At 49.7% G+C, this 19,488-nt stretch overlaps 1 protein-coding gene and 1 long non-coding RNA gene across 2 annotated transcripts; one reads left to right on the plus strand and one right to left on the minus strand.

Moving 5' to 3' along the window:
* The first annotated feature begins 1,271 nt into the window (after positions 1-1,271).
* On the plus strand, positions 1,272-19,338 carry WDR5 (WD repeat domain 5). The gene is made up of 14 exons (XM_032233011.1): positions 1,272-1,403; positions 2,264-2,396; positions 4,268-4,376; positions 6,299-6,372; positions 7,267-7,356; positions 12,197-12,286; positions 13,396-13,479; positions 13,633-13,688; positions 15,812-15,858; positions 15,956-16,031; positions 16,760-16,793; positions 17,200-17,274; positions 17,664-17,751; positions 18,575-19,338. Exons 2-14 carry the CDS (start codon positions 2,316-2,318, stop codon positions 18,673-18,675), a joined length of 1,005 nt encoding a protein of 334 aa, XP_032088902.1. The 5' UTR covers positions 1,272-1,403; positions 2,264-2,315; the 3' UTR covers positions 18,676-19,338.
* On the minus strand, positions 13,647-18,559 carry LOC116519215. Its single transcript, XR_004256639.1, has 2 exons — positions 18,299-18,559; positions 13,647-15,077 (listed from the first exon to the last, which is right to left on the minus strand). It is a non-coding gene; the product is annotated as an uncharacterized LOC116519215 (long non-coding RNA).
* Positions 19,339-19,488: the final 150 nt, after the last annotated feature.

Raw genomic sequence — 19,488 nt, forward strand, 5'->3', positions numbered from 1 at the left:
AGCTTCTTCCTTTCTTCAACTTGTGCCCCTGGGGAGGGGGCACAATCACGCCTGCCCTCCCTGGTCCGGAAAGTCTTTTTAACTTTCTGGCCCAGGCCCAGGGAGGGGAAGAGGCAGAGTGGGCAGGAGAAAGGAATGGCTTGTGACCTTCCCTGGCAGTCCCTTCATTCAACACCACTGTACTTTCAAAGCGTCTGTAAGTCAAGGACTACCTGCACTTCAAGCTGCCCTTGGAGCCCAATGAATGAGAAGCTTCCTCCGACCTAGAATTCAGCAGAGCAGGCAGCTGTGGGCACTTCTGCTTTGTGAACTACACCGGTGGCCAGTTTTCTTCTGGGTGTGTTTCAAGTGTTGGTTGTGACCTCTACAGCCTTACTTCACACAGTGCCTGGTTACTTGAGAGACCACCTGCTGATCTGTTTGGGCAGAGTTTGCAGACTCCAGGTACTTTGGATTAAGCACCTTCATCTCTAGGGACCCACTAAGCACTAAGGCGCCATCTCCGCTGCAGCGCCTGGAAGAGGATTCCCTGAAGATCCAGGCAGCGTCTTCTGCACTGTTGGATGGATTCTCCTGTTGCTCTATGACAGATCCCCAAACTTGGCAACTTTAAGACTTGTGGACTGCAACTCACAGAATTCTCCAGCCTGAGGAATTCTGGGAGTTGAAGTCCATAAGTCTTAAAGTTGCCACGTTTGGGGTCCCCTGTGAGTATGAGATCCACTGTTTCAGACCGTGAGCTGAAACGGTGCGGAGTCGCTCTGGAGTCAAGCGACACTTCAGCAGGATTCACAATGGAGCGAGGCGCATTAATAAACGCGCGCGTGTGTGTGAAGAGAAGCTTGCCAGTCTGCACTCCTGTGAACCCGCTTCTTCTGAACGCTGCCGGTCTCTGCCCGCGATCTTCAGGGCTACTTGCGCGCGATTCAGTTTCAGCGGGAACTGCTCCTGCCGTGCGTGGGGCAAGAATCCCTTTGCCCTCCCCGCCCGGCCTGCAAGCTCCGGCCGTAACGATTCCGGGAGCGAAGGAGGCCTGAAGCCGCCGCCCCCCGCCCCTTCCTCCGCCTGCGAAAGAAACCGGGCAGCAGCAGGAACCCCTCCCTCCTTCGGCTACGCGCCTGCGTCTCTTGACCCTCTAGGCCCGCCGTAGCCGCGAGAGACGCTTCCGCCCGGCGTGTCCTGGCACGTCTTGCCGGGAGCCTCTGCGCTTGCGCGAGCAAGGCAAACGCAAAGAGCGGCGTCGCGCCTGCCTCGCCTGACCGCCCGCAGTGCGCCTGCGCGAGGCCTCGCGCGGCTTCCCCTCCCTCTTCCCTCCTGCCTCCCTCCCGCCGGGCGGCCCGCAGGGAGGCGGCGGCGGCGGAGCCCGAGGACCCCGCGAGACCCGCCGCGAAGAAGGCGGCGCGGTGAGTGAGCCGCGCTGGCGAGCGAGCGGACGGGCGTGGTGGGCCGGCCGCAGCCTCCGGGCCCTCAATCCCACGCGGCGGCACTGGGCGGGCGGTCCGTTTGGGGCCTGGGGAGGCCTCTCCTCGCGCCGCTGCGGCCTCTGCTCCTCCCCAGGAGGCCTCTTTGGCCCTCCGCCCCACCCCCGATGACGCTGCGGGGGCCCGCCGGCAGGACCCTGCAAGGCTTTCCTGTTCCGGTGACCGTGGAGGGGAATCCCCCCCCCAAGAGAGACCCCTCCCCCCGGTTCTGTCCTCAGGATCCTCCCTTCTGCTGCTGCTGCTCCCTTCCCTGGGAGGGTCCTCCCCCCCCCCCCCATGGCACTCCAAGAGGGTGGACTTCAACCCCCATAATCTCCCAACTCTCTGGCTGGGGAATTGTGGGAATCGGAGCCCACCCTCTTCAAGCGCCATGTTGGAGGGAGGTGGGGGTTTACACTGAGCTGGTCAGCCTGCTTCACTTTGGGTCCCTCCTGAGCGACCCACAGAAGCCTGCCACGTCTCCCCTTCCTATCGTTGCAGTGGTGGGGGAGTCAATGGCCACGCAGGCCACCTGGGGAAAAGCCCAGCCCTGCACTTGGTTGCCTTGTCCGGACGGGACTTGCCTTCCAGGGTCACTGATGGGCTTTGTAGGTCTCTGGTTGGCTGGCAGAAGCTCAGCTACTGTTGGGCAGCTTCTTCACAATGTCCTGGGATGCGTCCTCTCTCCCACTTTATTTCACAGGTGGGTGAAATGCCCCACTGCGCAGTCACGGCCTTGTTGCTGCTCTCAGGTGCAATGTGTCAGTAAAATGCTCTTTCTTTCTCTCTCTCCCTGTCCCCAGAAAGAGGTGAACCTTCCTTTGAGACTAATCCTGGCTTGTGCTTCCCACCATCATGGCTACGGAAGAGAAGAAACCTGATGCGGAGTCAGCCAAACCGCAGTCGGCTCCTTCCTCCTCAACCAATCAGAGCAAGGTGAGTGGAAAGCTTCTGGCCCACCCTTCTGGCTGGAAGTCCAAGGAGAATTCCTCGGGAGAGCCCGAGGAGCATCAAAATCTGCATTTTGCTGAGAGAATATCTTACCTCTCTTCTTGCTTGTAGAATTTAGTTGCTCACAGAACCATCACATCGAAGCATAAACTAAATTTGTGACAGGAGAAGCAGGCTATTGTGCCATCTGTTCCAGCACAGGATAGGTTTGCAATCATTGAATTCGCATATTTATATTCTAGTAACTTTTTGCCAGAACTGTATTGATTTGAGCAACATCAAATAACTTACATTAAATAAATCCAAGATACAAATAAAAATATGGGGAATGCAAAAAATGTTTTACTACAATGTAAATAAAGAGATGGATGCTGAGCATCTGAAAATGTGCCATATATTAAAAAATATATACCTTTATTTCTATCTTAACTACTGATCAAACTTTTGAAATACAGGTAGTTCTGAAGTTATGATCATTTGCTTAGCAAATGGTACTTAAACTATGAAGGGACCTTGTAGTTCCAATTTCTATAGGGTCCCTGGTGGCTTCCCACAAGCAAAGTCGATAAGGAAACTGGCAGGAAGTCAGAATCGCAACTTAGCAAGTGCAACTGGGACTTCTGGAATTGGCAGTGCTAAGTGATATGGTCACATGATGTCACATTTTATGACCGTGTCACTTAATGACTGCCGTCCTGGTCCCAATTGTTGTAAGCCAAGGACTATCTGTATCTGCAATCATTAGAACAAAGCACAACTTAAATAAAACAACACATGTCAACAACCGAGAATAGAGCCAGATACAAATGGATGTTTTCTAGCAATTCAGCCTGCAATTCTTTTATACGGAATTCTTCAATTCTCTGCATTAAGTCTGTGCTCCAGAACTGAGCCCCGATCTCCACCTCCAACATTCTCAAGTGTGACTGACTCTAGTATTTTTCTTAAAAAGTTCTTGGAAAAATGCAAACTATATCTGAATAGCCTAATAAATTCATCTTCATCAGGACAGTAAGATGTTAAAGAGGAAACCACACAGTTTTGGATTTGTGACAGTCAACAGCTTTGCCAGTTGATCAGAACATACTGTTGCAAAAGAACTTCTGTCTCGGCTCGGACTTAGTTCCGGTTAGTCCAGCTGTGCCTTCCAATTGCTGGGCTGGGAGGGTACAAATGTCACTGCCTCCCTGCTAGGCAGCCATTGGCATTTGCAGATACATGGCTTCTGCCCAGAAATCTCCATTTAGTTCTCCAAATGGAGAACTCTCTTTGAAAAATGAATTTTTAGATATTTATTAAAACTGTCTTCTAATTGGTGAAGGAGCAGATTTCAAAAGTGACTCGGTACCTGCATTTGCACCATCTTGTTTTCACATGCTTCTCTGTTAATTTGGTCAATCCTAATAAAAGGATCCTGAAAACCAGTTTGTCGTAGCATTTAAAGGGCTGAATTAGAAGCCAGACCGAGTTCTAATCTCCCCTTGGGTGTGGGACCTGCCTGGATGACTTGAGGCCAGTTGTTTTCTTTCAACCTTCGGGGAAAAAAGCACTGGCGAGCCATTTGAAAGCATTGCAGTAAAACTTCAGGGACTTGTCTTTGTGGTCACAAGGCTGATGCGATGGGCCATGAAATAATAGATCTCCCAATTATTGTTTTATTGGGATTGTTTGGCCTCCATGAAGCCAAGGCAGCCTTCCTGCAGAGCTCTCTGCCAAGCCCCAGTTCCTCTGCTGCCTGGAGGGAGGTACAAAGGGCTTGGGAGAATCCTGGCAAGTGGTGGCTAAAGAACTGCGTAGCCCCTGCTTGGCCGTGTGGACAAGTTGTTTCATGATCTAACATGACTTTATTTTGCCAGCCTGCACCTGTGAAACCCAACTATGCCCTGAAGTTCACATTGGCAGGACACACCAAAGCCGTCTCCTCCGTAAAATTCAGTCCCAATGGGGAGTGGCTGGCTAGTTCTTGTAAGTATCCTGTGGTCCTCTTCTTTTCTTTCTACAGCATGTAATCCCAGTTAAAGGAACTAAAATTAAAATGGTTATTTTAAAGTGGAAGCCAAATGGGTGGGGTTTGGTTTTTTTACATGTATGGATATTTGGGTCACAGAGTGGAGGCTTCCTTCTGAGCAGGTTGTTATTCAGAAGCCCCCCAGTGTCCTTGAGATGGGCTTGGAAGGACAGGACTTTTGACTGGGATGGCTCCAGAGAAGGCCGTTTGCCTTTGTTCCTGGTTGTCCCAAAGGTGCTTTTTCAGGAGGCAGTTGTTTTTTTCTTTTGAAGACGTTTCACTTCTCACTCAAGAAGCTTCTTCAGCTCTGATAGGATAGTGGGGAATGAAGCACCTGTCAGAGATGAAGAAGCTTCTTGGATGAGAAGCGAAATGTCTTCAAAAGAAAAAACAACAAAGTCCAGTTGCCTAGAAAAGCACCTCTGGGACAACCATGACCTGGAGGACTGAGAATCTCTACAGACTATCGGTTCCTGTTGTGTCCTCATCAGACCGTTTGTGATTTTCACTGCCGTTGAAGCAGCTGGTAACCTCATTTGTCATCTGTGCTTTCTTTTGACCTATACTTGCCACTGTAACTTAAGAAAAATTGTTCTTGATACAGGGGGCGATCACATCATTTCTGAACATCTGTAAAACTGGCAGAATTAGGATTTTTTAAGGCTGTCTATATGCTCGGGGTTGTATCGGGGAAAGCTATGTTTATGATTGGTGTAAACATTTATAATTTTGCACAATATACTGTATATACTCGAGTATAAGCCTAGTTTTTCAGCCCACTTTTTGGGCTGAAAAAAGCCGCCTCGGCTTATACTCGAGTCAGTGAAAAATTTGCCCGAAATGGAGGAGAAAAAGGGGCGGGGCCATGCCGCTGGGTGACACTCGTGAATGGCCCAGTGCCTCTGTGAGTTTCCCCTCCCTCTGTGTCAGTTTGCCGCGCAGCGCGCACCGCACCATCCCCCCTCCTCACGTTCTAATGTAATGCAGGGCTGTCTTACGATTCCCCTTCCTCCCCCTCCTGCCGCTCTGCAACGATGTCCCACCTCCTCCTTGTTATGGCAAGCAGCCACATAGCGATGTCCCACCTCCTCTGGTACAGTGATCCAATGATAGGAATCACTGTGCCGTGTGTCATAGGAGGCGGGACATCGCTCCCGCGGCTGCACGGGACATCATCATCACAGCGGGACATCAGCATCATGAGGTGAGTGAAGTATTTCATTGAATACACCGCTAGTTTACTGTTTTTCTTTGAAATAAATATTCAAAAACATTATTGGTATCTCTTTTTATTTTTGAAATTTACCGGTAGCTGCTGCATTTCCCACCCTAGGCTTATACTCGAGTCAATAACTTTTCCAGTTTTTTGTGGTAAAATTAGGTGCCTCGGCTTATATTCGGGTCGGCCTATACTCGAGTATATACGGTACTCTGGTTTTCCATCCTCTGGACTAGGCAGAGGCGAGTGGAAGCCCCGGAGCTTTGGAATTTTTTATCACAGCTCACTCTGAATGGATTTGTTGGCTGGACATTTGTAAAGATGGAAGTGTTTGTGTTCACAATACTTTATGGCTGGCCCTGCTGGTTGGACTCCCTTGCAGGGCACAGCCTCCCTCGTCATCCCAGGAGAAAGCAGCTCCTGCTGTTGCCCGGCCTTCTCCAACTCTCACTGGGTTAATTGTCTGCCAGTTGCCAAGAACCCACATGTCAATCACGCGACTGACCCTCTGAGGGCCACTGCCCTTTTCAGCACCATCTTAACTTCAAATGATTAAACAGCATTAAATGAGATCTACTTGCTTTTGCAGCAAACAAAATTATGGGTGGCAAACTGACTTTTATAATCATTTTCACTTTTTATCCTTTCTTTTTTTTTCAGCGGCTGATAAGCTGATTAAAATTTGGGGTGCTTACGATGGCAAGTTTGAAAAAACCATGTCTGGACATAAACTGGTAAGTATGATACACAGAATGGGAGTTTGATGCTCCTTGCAAATTTAACTGAGATGGTCCCAAGAGACAGGATCCCCTTCCTTAGCAGAATCCTTCCCAAGGAGGCCTTGTAATAAGCCATGAGAAGGAAGTTACGGTCTGGCGTCACTGAGGTGGCCTTTCAGTCGTAACGTATGACAGATCATACTTTGGGGACAAAAAGCATAAAGGGAAGAGAGATTTCTAGACTAAACAATGTTTGACCACAAATGGGGAGACAGATTTTGAAAGCACTTCCTAAACCACTACTGAGGAGTAGTTGGGCACATCAAGAGTTGTATCAAGTGAAGCATTTGCTGGAGGAGTCTGCTGTCATCCTTCTGGGTATAGCAATAGCAATAGCAGTTAGACTTATCTACCGCTTCATAGGGCTTTCAGCCCTCTCTAAGCGGTTTACAGAGTCAGCATATTGCCCCCAACAATCCGGGTCCTCATTTTACCCACCTCGGAGGGATGGAAGGCTGAGTCAACCTTGAGCCGGTGAGATTTGAACAGCCGAACTGCAGGACTGCAGTCAGCTGGAGTAGCCTGCAGTGCTGCATTTAACCACTGCGCCACCTCGGCTCATTCATTCAAGAGACACCTGTGCATCCTGAACGAGGGCTTTTCCAGGCCAATTCTTTGTGATGTCCATGTAGGTGTTATAAAAGAGATGATTATTGCTCTTTCTGCAATTTTGTTTTAAGCTTTCAAATGTCATTTGCAGCCCTGAGACTTCCTAGCAGTCTGACTTTTCATGAGCGTCTCCTGATCACCCAAGGCAGTTGGCAGTGCCAGTTGCTGGGGAGGGATGAGGTTTCCCAAACTTTGGGTGAAGAAGAAATCATTGCAGAGGCATTTTTTTCTGTTTTGCAGGGGATCTCTGATGTTGCTTGGTCATCTGATTCTAATCTTCTTGTCTCTGCCTCCGATGACAAGACTCTCAAAATTTGGGACGTCAGCTCGGTAAGGTTACTGATTGTGTGATTTCAATGCCCCAAAACTTTACCTTTCGAGAGACACTTCATATCAAGTCTGACATTTGCCCTGAGCCAAAAAGTCCCTCTTTTTTTCCAATCGGGCTTAATTGCAGTCCCTAATTTTCTCTTCTCTGCCTTAAGGGAGTTGAAACTCCTGAAGGGAGTTTTTTGTGGCAGTTCCAGGATCAGTTAAACTTTACTAAGAGAAAGAGAGTTATGAAACAACATCAATACCTGGGAAAATCCTAAAAAAGATAATCAATTAGCGAATTTGTGAGCACCTAGAAATCAGTAATGAAGTCAGCATGGATTTGTTAAAAACAGATCGTGCTCAACAAACCTTACATTCTTCTTTGACAAAGTGACTAAATTAGAGAACCCAAGAAATGCTGTAAACATAGTACATTTGGATTTCAGTGAAGCCTTTGACAAAGGAGATCACAACCTATTCCTTGGCAAGATAGGAAACTGGGATAGAAAACATGACAACGAGCTAAATTCATAACTGGCTGACTAACCACACTCGGTGCATAGTCCTTAATGAGACTACATCTACATGGATGGAAGTGGGCAGTGGGTTACCTCAAGATTCTGTCCTGTGCCCAGGACTCTTCAACTTCTAGATGAAGGGATAGATGGGGTGGCTCATCCGATTTGCAGGCGATAGCAAGTTGAGGGGATTTGCTAACACTTTGGAAGTCAAGGTTCAGAATGATTTTGACAGAATTAAGGGTTGCGCCTGATTCAAAAGATTCAGTTCTTCACTGGCAAGAAAAATAAGGACTTAGGAATGATCAGGTGCACAGATACACAATAGTAGGTACCTGGCTCAATTAACTGTGAGAAGGATCTAGTAAACCTTAAGTATGAATTAGTGTGCAGCAGCTGCCAAAAAAGCCAGTGCAGTCCTAGATTGTATCAACAGAGGGGGACCATCAAGATCACAGGACACGATTAGCACCGCTTTATACTGCACTGATCCAATTCTGGTCGTCACAATTTAAAAAAAAGGTGTTGGGACCCTAGAAAGTGCAGAGAAGAGCAACAAAGAGGATTAGGGTTCTGGAGGCTAAACCATACGATGAATGGTGAAGGGAACTAGGTATATCTAGCCTGTTGAGAAGGATTAGGGCGACATGATAGATGCCTTCCAATATTTGAAGGGCTTTCACAGAGAAGAGGGGATTGACTTATTCTGCAAAGCACCTGAGGGCGGAGCAAGAAGCTAGAGACAAACCTGGAACTAAGGAGAAATGTCCTAACAGAATAATTAATCCATGGAACAACTTCTGGAGTTGTAGGTGCTTCATTGCTGGAGGCTTTTATGAACCATTTGTCTGGGATGTTTGAAGAAAACTGCTGGAGTGACCAGAAGAGAGAAAATCAGAAATGAGACAATAAGAATTGGCAGAGGGCCAAATCTTAAATTACCATATTTTTCGGAGTGTAAGACGCACCAAGGTTTTGAAGAGGCAGTTTTTTTAAAAAAAGTTTTTGTACTCTGCAAACCTCCCCAAAACAGGCCTGTTTTTTCCCAAATAGCCTTTAGGGGGCTTGCAGAGTGCGTCTGGGAGTGCCCCCCCCCAAAAAAGCAAAAACAGCCCGTTTTTTGCAAAAACAGGCCCATTTTTGTCAAAAGATTTGCATGTATAACCTTTAGGAGGCTTATAGAGTACTCCTGGGGGTGGGGGAATTGAGCAAAAAACGGCCCATTTTTCATTCATTTCTGCCCTCCCCAGCCCTCAGGAGCTCTCTAAAAGCCTTCTACAGGCTCTGAACAGCCATTTTGGTGAAGGGTGGGTTTCACGAGGCAAAAAATGCTATATTCAGTGTATAAGACGCACCCAGATTTTCAGCCTCTTTTGAGAGAAAAGGGTGTTTCTTATACTCTGAAAATACAGTCTATACAAAACAGCAAATAGTGATTTGCTGACCTGGAGAGGATGCCTTGGGATTCCACACCATACAAGGCCTATATAAAATGGGAGAAGGTCAAAGGCAGACCCCAAAGAAGATGGGGAGACAACATCCAAGACACACCACAACAGCAGCAGTTAACCAAGGTTGGAGCCACCAGAAGAACAAGAGCTAGAACTTTGTATCTCCCCTGACACCTGAAGTTGTAAAAGGAGAAGGAAAAGATGGAAGGAAGGAAGAGAGAAAGAGAAAGAGAAGGGAAAGAAAGGAAAGAAGGAAAAGAGAAAGAAAAGGAAAAGAAAGGAAAGAGAAGGAAAAGAGAAAGAAAGAAAGAAGGAAAACAAAGAAAGAGAAAAAGAAAAACAAGGTTTCTTGCCTTGGGCAGGGCATTTTGTTGAGGTCCCTTCCAGCCTTATGATTCTATGTTGTCCAGGACAGCTTTTATTCCCATGGAGGGAGAGACAGGCAGTTCAGATTGTATGTCAGCTGGAGAAGATTTGGATGCTGGCAGAAGAGTTTAGAGATGCAAATGGATCCTGTCCTTTTGGCAGTTCTAAAGTAGCATCTATCCAATAGAAAAGGGATTCCGTCCCATTCTTCTGGAATGTAAAGATTGGAAAGAAACCAGTCCGACCCTTCACCAGTGGAGGAATCTCCTACTGCAGCCTTCTCCTAGGAGGCCCTTCAGCCTCTGCTTAAACAGCTATGGCCAAGGAGGCACCTCTTCCATTGAGGAGCAGCCCGTAATTCTGGAGTTTTTTGCTGATGTTTCCAAATCAATTTCCTTACCATTTAAACGGGTTGTTTTTTGCTCCTGCCTTCTGGGGCAGCCTCCAGCCATTTTTATTTATGTTCGAAATGATGACCCTTTGGCTGTACTTTGGCACAGCTGTTATGTTTTCCTGTAGAGTTTCTCTTTTCCAATTAAACCTCTTTAAGAATTCCAATTACCCCTCATAAGTTTTTCCTTGCTTCGTCACCTCTGGACACCCTCCCTTCTGTCAGTGTCCATCTTAAAATCCTCTGAGCTGGATGCAGTATTCTTGGCATGGGCTGCCCACCGGAGCAGAGAGCAGAGAGGAATGGTGACTCCCCTTGATCTTGAGGCTTAGCTTGGCTTCTGTTAATGTGGCCTCTGATTGCATTGGCTTTTGGCTCAGGTTGTCACCCACCAAGAAACCCAGATCCTTTTTGTCCATTCAGTGGCCCAGAATGGTTCTCTGTCTCTGGGCCTTTGATTTCTCCCCCCCCCCCCAACTTATGACGTCTCCGTCACTTATTCCCACTTGTCCCGTTCTTCTGGAAGAGTGCTACCGTCCAAGGATATTTGGTGAACTCTCAAGGAAGTAATTTGTAAGTCGGTTGGACACGCAGGCCCTGGAGGGACGTCCTGCCCTTCTCACTCCCTCCTGAGCGTGCCCCATTCCTCCCACCAGAAGCAGCTTTTGAAAGGCTTTTGTGGGATGTGATGGTGCTGCCAGCTGTGCAGTCACCTCAGGGCAGTCTGGCTCAGTTCACATCACTTGAATTGTTTTTCAGCACTTGACCAGAGTTATGCAGCAAGGAGAAAATGTCTTGTTTTGACATCACTCTGGATGAGCAGAGGCAGAGTGAGTGATGGTTAAAATCAGGGGGACAACTCATCCTCAGAAGTTGTGGGTGCTCCATCACTGGAAGCTTTGAAGAGGAGACTGAGCAACCATTTGTCCGGCATGGGATAAGGTCTCCTGCTTTGGCAGCAGTTTGGACTAGAAGACCCTGTTGTTCGGTTATTTTTCTGTATTTTGGCAAAAATGAAACATACAAAGCCTTTGGAATTTATTTTTACTGGGTAAAAAGGACAGAGCTAGTGCAGATATTTAATTGTCATGGCTGATCTTTGATCACTTCCCTGTCTGAAAATTTTGAATGCGATTCTGTTTCTTACACCAGGTAGGGTTCCCATAATGTGGCACTAATGCTTGTCCTGTGAACAGAAAAACAAGACAGAGATAGCGGAAAAGAAAGGGGTGGACTGGTGATGCCAGGGTGGTGTTCAGGAGGTAGACATCTTGCTTACTTGCTTGCCCAGCCAGCCTGTAGTCCTGATGCTGCCTGGTTAGAACAGCCTGTCTGGCTACCTCTGAGCAGGCACAGCCTTGTGTGGCTTGTCCGGAAGGGCAGCCTCCTTCCAGGAAGAGAAGAGAATTCTTTATTGGCCAAGGCTGATTGGACACACAAGGACTTCGTCTTCGGTGCATAAGCTCTCAGTGTACATAAAAGCTATAAGTGATAAAACATGACCATAGTCGTCATAAAAATACATCATAAATCATAGGATATAACACTTAGTGACAGTTATAGGATACTAAATAAGCAATCAACATAAATCATACTAGGAAACTAAATAAAACAATATAAATCATAAAGAAACAATATAGTTATAGTCATAAGTAGAAAAAGAGATGGGCGATAGGAAAGATGGGAAGAAGAATATTAATACAGCCTTACTAAATAGTTTGACAGTGTTGTGGGTATTAGTTGTTGAGCAGAGTGATGGCATGTGGGGGGAAACTCTCCTTGTGTCTAGTTGTTCTGGTGTGCAGAACGTGGTTTTGAGGGTAGAAGAAATGCCAACTTCTGTGAAGAAAAGATGCCTGTCCAAAGCCCAGGTCAAGGTTTATGTGCCAGTTGCAAAGTAGAGAGGGGGCCGGATGGATGGAGGCCTTTCCCGTCTCCCATTTTTCAGGAATGAAGTTTGGGCAGGACACCACCCCCCCCCCCCGCCGGAGCTCTGACAAAAGAGTGAAGTGTTTCGCCAGCCTCCTTTCAGCATCACATATCTGAGTCCATTTTGGTTCTTTCTGCAAAGTGTGGGTGGGAGACGTTTTTAAAAATGCATCTCTCTCTCTCTCTCTCTCTCACTGTAGGGAAAATGCTTAAAGACTCTGAAGGGGCACAGCAACTATGTCTTCTGCTGCAATTTCAACCCTCAGTCAAACCTCATCGTCTCAGGATCGGTAAGCATCTGGCTGGGCAAGGCAGAAATGCCCCAGGGGCTCTCGGGACCTGTGGCCGGATGGGCTTCCTTGCCTTTCTAGAGCTGCAGCTCTGCCTTCGGAGGCCCCAAAGTGTAGGCCCACCCCATGCCCCTGGATTCCCCTGGGCCAATGAAAACCCCCTGGTTTCCAGCCTCCAGGGGGGCCTTCTGTTGCAGGATGGGGTCTCCTAGGAGTTCTAGCATCTTCTCTCTTTCTTCCTCCCTTTTTTTTCTCCATAGGGGATAAAATCTTATTAATTAGATGTATCATATGTAAACAAATAGAGCGGGAGATATTAGATGAGCTATTTTTACAGCAAAATAACCTTTTTCTAAATACTCCCATTATTTTCTGTCTTATTCTGCTAGAATTTTGATTGATTTTTATTTTCCTGAAAATTATAGCTCAAATATTCACTAGTTATAGCCCCACCTCTCCCATTTATCTGGCAGCCATTTCATGCAGAAAAATTAAGCGTTTCCATGCGAGTGTCTTCCTCCACAGAGGGGGTGGGTTTTTTTTTTGCATTTTCAATTAGTTTCTCTCCCCCCCTCCTGAATGCTACTGGAAGGGATCCAGAGGGTGACCTGGGGGCATGAGGAAGGGCTTCACAAGCCCCATCAGTCCCTTGAGCCATGGGGAAGGTCTGTGCGAAATGGAGGCATCCTGGGCGCCCCGAGTCAGAAATAGTTGCTTTTGGGGGGTCCATAGCAGGGCACGGGAACAATGAGAATATATTTGCTGAACAAAACTCCACGTTGGTGACAGGAAGGGCATCCGGCCAGTAAACACTCTGCTAGCTCCATTCAGTTGCCCAGACTCCAGCCCTCAAGGGATTATGGTGTCGTTAAATGAGGATGAAAGCAGGGCACTGGAAAGGACCCCCTGGAAGCTGGGCTCCACCACAGGGGAGAATGTTTCTGGTTCTTTTCTGTGGCTGCTCAAGAGGGATGATTTGGAGCCTGTTTCTGTGGTGGAAGTGGGGGGGGGGGAGGAGAGACAGGCTTCTCCTCAGAGCAGGAAATGCTCCCCTGCTGAAGCAGAAGCCCTTGGGATGTTTCTGACACTCTTCTCTGCTTTTTTTCCAGTTTGATGAAAGCGTCAGGATCTGGGATGTCAAAACGGGGAAGTGCCTGAAAACACTGCCAGCCCACTCGGACCCCGTTTCTGCTGTAAGTTCTCTTGAGGGGAAGGGGGCCAAGGTTTCCCAGGGAGTCTCGGCTGGGAAGAAGGCCTTCCTCCGTGGGACGGAAGAGGGAGGGCCCCAGAGCTTGTTCCCTCCCTTCCCTTGGCCCCCAAATAACAGGGAGTCGTCTTGCCTTCAGGTGCATTTTAACCGCGATGGCTCCCTGATCGTGTCCAGCAGCTACGATGGTCTGTGGTGAGTAGAGGGCAAAGAAAGGCCTGTGGCACTGAGTCAAGGCTGCCTAGCTGGGCAAAGCAGCTCCTGCAAGCCATTCTTTCCCTGGGACGGGGCATGGCAGAACTGGAGGAGGGAGGGAGGGAGCATGATCCCTGAATTAACATGGACCTGACCTGGGGAGGGAGCTTCTATTGGGAGGGGAAGTCCTTTCGGCTTTTGGGTTGTCTTCCTCCTCCCCACCCCACACCCCAGTGGGTCACGTGAGCCTGCCTGGGGCCCTGTAGAAAAGGATGGCTTGCCAGGAGAAAGTTTGGGGCCTGGCTTGGCCCAAGTCCCCCAGCCTTGGCCGAGACTCAAGCCGTGCATTTGTGCATCCAAAGGCTTTCCCATCCTTCCTCACCCAAACTAGGCTGTTTTGCTCTTTTGGATAACTGGAACCTGAAGAGCTCCGGCCTTCCCCGAACCCCACATGCAGCCTCAGTTTCTCCCACTTGGCTCTCCTACTCTGGGCTGTTTCCTTGGTGGAAAACAAAGCCTTGGCGATGTGGGAGAGGGGCTGTATGTCCTCCCAACCCCTGAAGAGCAGCTGGCCAGGCAGGAGGGAGGATGTTTAGGGCAGAGTGGTGGCTCTCCCCACCCCACCCACAGGATGGGGCCTATTCTTGCCCTGACCCTCTTGCCAGCATCTCCCAGCACCCCAAGGCTTCCCTTCCTTCCCCCCTTTCTCATTCCTTTCTGAGATCCTGTGGGGAGGGGACCATCAAAGGAAAATACAGCACCAGGGATTCATTATTGTAGAGAAAACTTTAATTTGAGAAGGTCTCTTCACCTGAGGCTGAAGAGAGACGAGTGGTGCAGAGATGGATATGTTGTGATAGCCAAAAGCCCTGCAACTAATAGGAGCATGGAAGGAGCAGCCTTGCTCCGTGAAAGCCAATGGATTGGGGGAGCTGTGCTGTTCCTTGGAGCACCCTGTGAAGCCAGGGAAGCTGGCAGTGGCTAGGCCTCCTGCCCTGGGAATAGAGAGCCGTGGGAGGGATTGTTTCTCACAGCTTCCTGGGTGAGAGTCGGGGCATCCTCGGAGCAGCTGGTGAGCAGCCTGGGTTGTATGATGGCTTGTTCAGTGGGCCACCCGTTTTCTTGTGGACGGCCAGTGGTCTGTGCTGGAAGGAAGGAGACGACCTTGGGGGAGGCGGGCAGGGGCCCTTCCCGAGGTCCAGGGGGCCGAAACATTTCAAAGTTCCGAGGCAGCATTCAGGAGGGGCTCCGGCAGGTGCCTCCCTTGAGCCAGCGAGCAATGTGGACAGGTCCCCCGGGGTCTCTCCTCAGGGCCAGCTCCAAGACGAGCAGCCCTGGCCTTCCTATGGCCTGCCTTTTCTGGCCTGGTCTGTCTCGTGGGGCTGAGGGCTGTGGAGAGAAGGGAAAATAGAGGGAAGAGGGGACCCTGGCGAATGATGTGTCTGTTGTCCCTCCCCCCCCCCCCCCCAAATTCCCAATCCTGGGCTGGAAGTTTGAAAAATCAGAATCTCGGCACGACCAGAAATCATTGTAGCCACTGAGCATCCTGATGGACTCCATGCCTCCTCCTCCTCTTCCTCCTCCTCCATGCCTAGTGGGGTGAGTGGCGGTCAGGCCCCACTGAAGCCTGGAATGTTTGACTGCCTCCTGGTTTCATCAGAGAAAAACCTTAGGGGAGCACTGCCTGTTCCTGGCCCTCTCCCCTCCCTCTCTTTGAGCTCAGCCCACCCTAATTGCCCCAGCCCTTCACTTCCCCACCCTCTGCTTAGCTACCTTCTGGCCTGCATGGCTCCTGGTTTCCATTTCAAAATAAAAGTTTTTATGGAGAGAAATTCTGAAAGCTTACTCTTAAAAAAAAAAAAGACATTCCTGAGCCCTTTGCTTTAAAATGTGCCAGTCCTGAGGAGCAGTTTGTGAGCAGCCCTGATCCAGATGTTGCTTGCAGGAGAGGCCTGCATTTCCTGTTGAACCAAATGAAATGATGCCACCAGAGTCTATTCCATTTCTGTTCAGAGTGCCCTGGCTGTGCTGTGTGTTTGTGTGTGTGGTCCATCCATCTCCCTCTCCCCCCCCCCCCCCCCCCAACTTTCTGCCTGACTAACATGACTCCCTTGGCATTGCAGCCGGATCTGGGACACGGCTTCTGGCCAGTGCTTGAAAACGTTGATTGGTGAGTTGGCTCCCCTCCAAGAGGAATTGGCCCAGGCAAATCCTCACTTCCCCATGTGGGGCTGAGACATAGGCCTTTCTTTCATTCTCTCTTTCAGATGACGACAATCCCCCCGTGTCATTTGTGAAATTCTCTCCCAACGGCAAATATATTCTAGCAGCCACTCTGGATAAGTAAGAGCCAAAGAATTCTGATTTTCCGAAGAAAACGGCCGGAGGAGGGAAAGGCTGACCGAGGCGATGGGAGGAAGGTCCCACTGGGCTTCTAGCCCTGGAGAGTTCTGGACCAGCCGGGCTCTTCGATTTTCTCGGCTGGGTGTGAAAATCCAGGAAGCCCAGTTGCCCCTGAAACCTCCAAAATCTTTTGCCAAACTCTAATTGTAAAGGTGTCAGAAAGGAAACCATTTTAAATGCATGACTGGAGAATAATCTTTTTAAAAATAGCTTCAGCTTTTTCCCCTGGTGCTGCCTGGTCCTCCTTGAGGAGCAGCCCCTTGCCCAAACTGCCCCGCAGGCCACAAAGAGGCCTCAGGCAATTTGGCGAGACCTCCCGGCTTCATTTCCCTGTTTATTTTTACAACGGCTCTTTATTTAGCTTCCACTTCCATTCAAGAGTAGCAGCCTAGGAGCCTCCAAAGTGTGAAAGGGGTTAGGTAAAAAATAAACTCCCCCCAAAATTAAATATTTGGGTGTGGTTTTAAAAGTCTTTCAAGAAAGGGGAAAACAGGTGATGTGAACAAACAGGTAGATAGAGGGAAGAAAGCAAGAGAAATATTCCCTTCCGGGCTGGTGGGGAGCAAAGGAAGACAGGCCCCAAGAGAGCTGGAGGTCGGGGGGGAGGGGCAGTTGGGGCGGGGGTCATTCTGTGGGTCTTTCTAACCAGAGTGTTTCCATCCCTCCAGCACTCTCAAACTTTGGGACTACAGCAAAGGAAAGGTGAGTGCCTGTGTTTAACCCCGAAGATGCTCCCATTAATCCCTGGAAGGTTTAGGCAGAGGAGAGCGGCTCTCCCTTCAGCCTGAGGGATTCATTAAGCAGTCTCAGACTAACCAAACCGGCTGCTGGCTTCGTTCCTTGCTGTCCTCCTGCAGCAGAAGCTTCATTCAAACAGTAATTTGAAATTTGCAGTTTGGCAAATAGCCTCCAGTTTCTGAATATTCCCAGACCACTAAAATTCAGGAGGGTGCAGAGTTGAGGAGGGTGCAGACATGATATCTGGGGAGAAGTTTCCTCTTTGTCCAGAGGGAAAGTCTGGCTTTGCAGGTAAGAGGGAGGATGGGCGGACGGCAGGGGTCTCCTGCTGAGGTGTGATAGGTGGCTCTATGGCCTTTCTGTTTTCCAGTGCCTCAAGACCTACACGGGCCACAAGAATGAGAAGTATTGCATCTTCGCCAACTTTTCAGTTACTGGTGGAAAGGTGAGCATCTCTTTTCTGAGATACAGGTGTGGGGGACGACCCGTGTCTCCCACCTCGGTGCAAATGCCATCTGAATTGAAACTGAACCGGCAGCATTCGAATTCAGGGGCAGGGCCTGGGTGAGGGGACGAGGTCAGGTAAGGCGGCAGCAGTGGCGCCTGTCCTGGGAATGGGATCCAAGGCAGGGGTATCAAACTCGATTTCACTCAGGGCCGCATCAGGGTTCTGTTTGACCTCAGAGGGGCTGGGTGGGCGTGGCCAGCTCGTCCCTTGTGTCAGGGGCCCCTGTAGCTGGGAGGAGGGAAGAGAGCGAGAAGCGGCCCACCTGTTGGGATCCTCACCTGGGCCCAGCCGGGCTCAGTCCTTCTGAATGCCTTTCCTCCCTCCAGTGGATCGTGTCCGGTTCGGAGGACAACTTGGTGTACATTTGGAATCTCCAAACGAAGGAGATTGTACAGAAGCTGCAAGGGCACACAGGTAGGAACCCTCGGGCTGCCTGCAAAGTGGCTGGGAAGCCGGCTTCCTCCTGATGCGATGGGGCTGCCCAAGCCCCCCCCCCCCCTCCCAGCTATCAGCACCTGGCCTGAAACAGCTACGGCTTTGGGATGGGGGGACGGTTCAGCTTTGTGTCAAGCACAAACTTCCTTCCCTTTGGACCTGGAACTTTGGGAGCCCAACCCTGCAATCCGGCCGCTCCCACTATCTCCCCACCCCTGATTCCCTCCCACCAGCAGGGAACTGCCTTTAACCCTAGAGGGAGAGGATGCAGGGCCTCAATGGACTTGGCTTCTCCCTGCCATAGAGCTGCAAACAACCAAGGGGGGGGGGGTATTGATCCTGGCGCTGGGTGGGAGTGTTGGGGACTTCTGCTTGAAGTAGTTGTGCCTCCTCTCGCCCCCGGATCCAGGACTGTTGGCACATGGTGGAGTTTAGAGTCATTGCTACTAAAGAATGAGATGGTGCCATTGGGGTTTCTTGACTAGGAACATAGGAACACAAGCCCTCTGGCCACAAAACAACCCACCTGCGACTCTCCAGTTGCAACTGCTGGTCTTAGCCAGATATGCTCCTTGGTGGCTGTCCAGCCCCCCTCCCCTTTCCTGGCCTGGGGGAGACTGGGGAGAAGTGCCTGCAGGATGCAGAGAAAGGTTCCCTCACTGGCAAAGCTGCCATGTGGTGTCCACATGCTGTGGTTCTTCTCCCCCCCGGGGGAGGGGGGGGGGCAGCTCTGGCTTCCCACGAGGAGGCAGGCGGGTGCTGGCTGGTAACGACAGGCATCTTGGTCCCTCTTTCCCAACAGACGTTGTGATCTCCACGGCTTGCCATCCAACCGAGAACATCATTGCCTCCGCAGCCCTAGAGAACGACAAAACGATTAAACTTTGGAAGAGTGACTGTTAAGTGCCCTGGGCACCGGCATAACACAGAGACTGTTGGGGTGGTGTCCATAAAATCAAAGGGTATTTTGTGTTTGTGTTTTTTAAAAAAGAAAGGAAAAAAACCAACCCACATTTCAGCCGCATTAGCAGGAAATCCGGAGCGATGTTAAGGCTTGGCCTACGGAGAACCGAAGCGCCCTTTTCCTTGGCCTGACCCTTGTGTGGGGAGCCCCCCCCCCCCCGAGTGGTGGCTGTTCAGTCCTGCCTCCCCCCAGAAAGAATCTTTTTAAAGTTCTGATTTAAGACCACCTCAGGCCCCCTTCAGCGAAGGAGCTCAGGGGCCCCGATAGGCCTCCTCAGTGAAGACGGAAGAATATTTTCAGTGCGACCAAATCAATGTGCCCCATGTGGCCCTTTCCCTGCCTGGTTTCCCAGAGTCTCCCCTCCTGCTGTGGGCTCTGGTGGATGCTATTGCGGTGAAAATCTTCCAAGGCTTCCCCCCCCTTGCCCCCTCCCGCCAAAAGAACCAACTCTTGTGACCCCTTTTTGGTTTTCTTTTTACTTTTTAAAACCATTCTGGCAAATTTCACAATATGTGTACAGTTACCTAAGTGTAAAGAATTTTTTTATCTGGAAAAATGTCTCTGTATGGACTTGTATTGCTTAATAGTATGACTGTATCTTTTCTGGCGTCGACCCTTCTTCCTCTTCTTCCTCTCTCTCGGTGGTACTCTTGGTGTCCTGCGCATCCCGGACAGTCATCGTACGTTCGGCAGAATAAAAAGTGGGATTTCAAGTGGTTGACGGCAGGATCGGCTGCCTGGCGTGAATGCTT

Source organism: Thamnophis elegans, chromosome 16 (genome assembly GCF_009769535.1).
Source record: "Thamnophis elegans isolate rThaEle1 chromosome 16, rThaEle1.pri, whole genome shotgun sequence".
Lineage (NCBI taxonomy): Eukaryota > Metazoa > Chordata > Lepidosauria > Squamata > Colubridae > Thamnophis > Thamnophis elegans.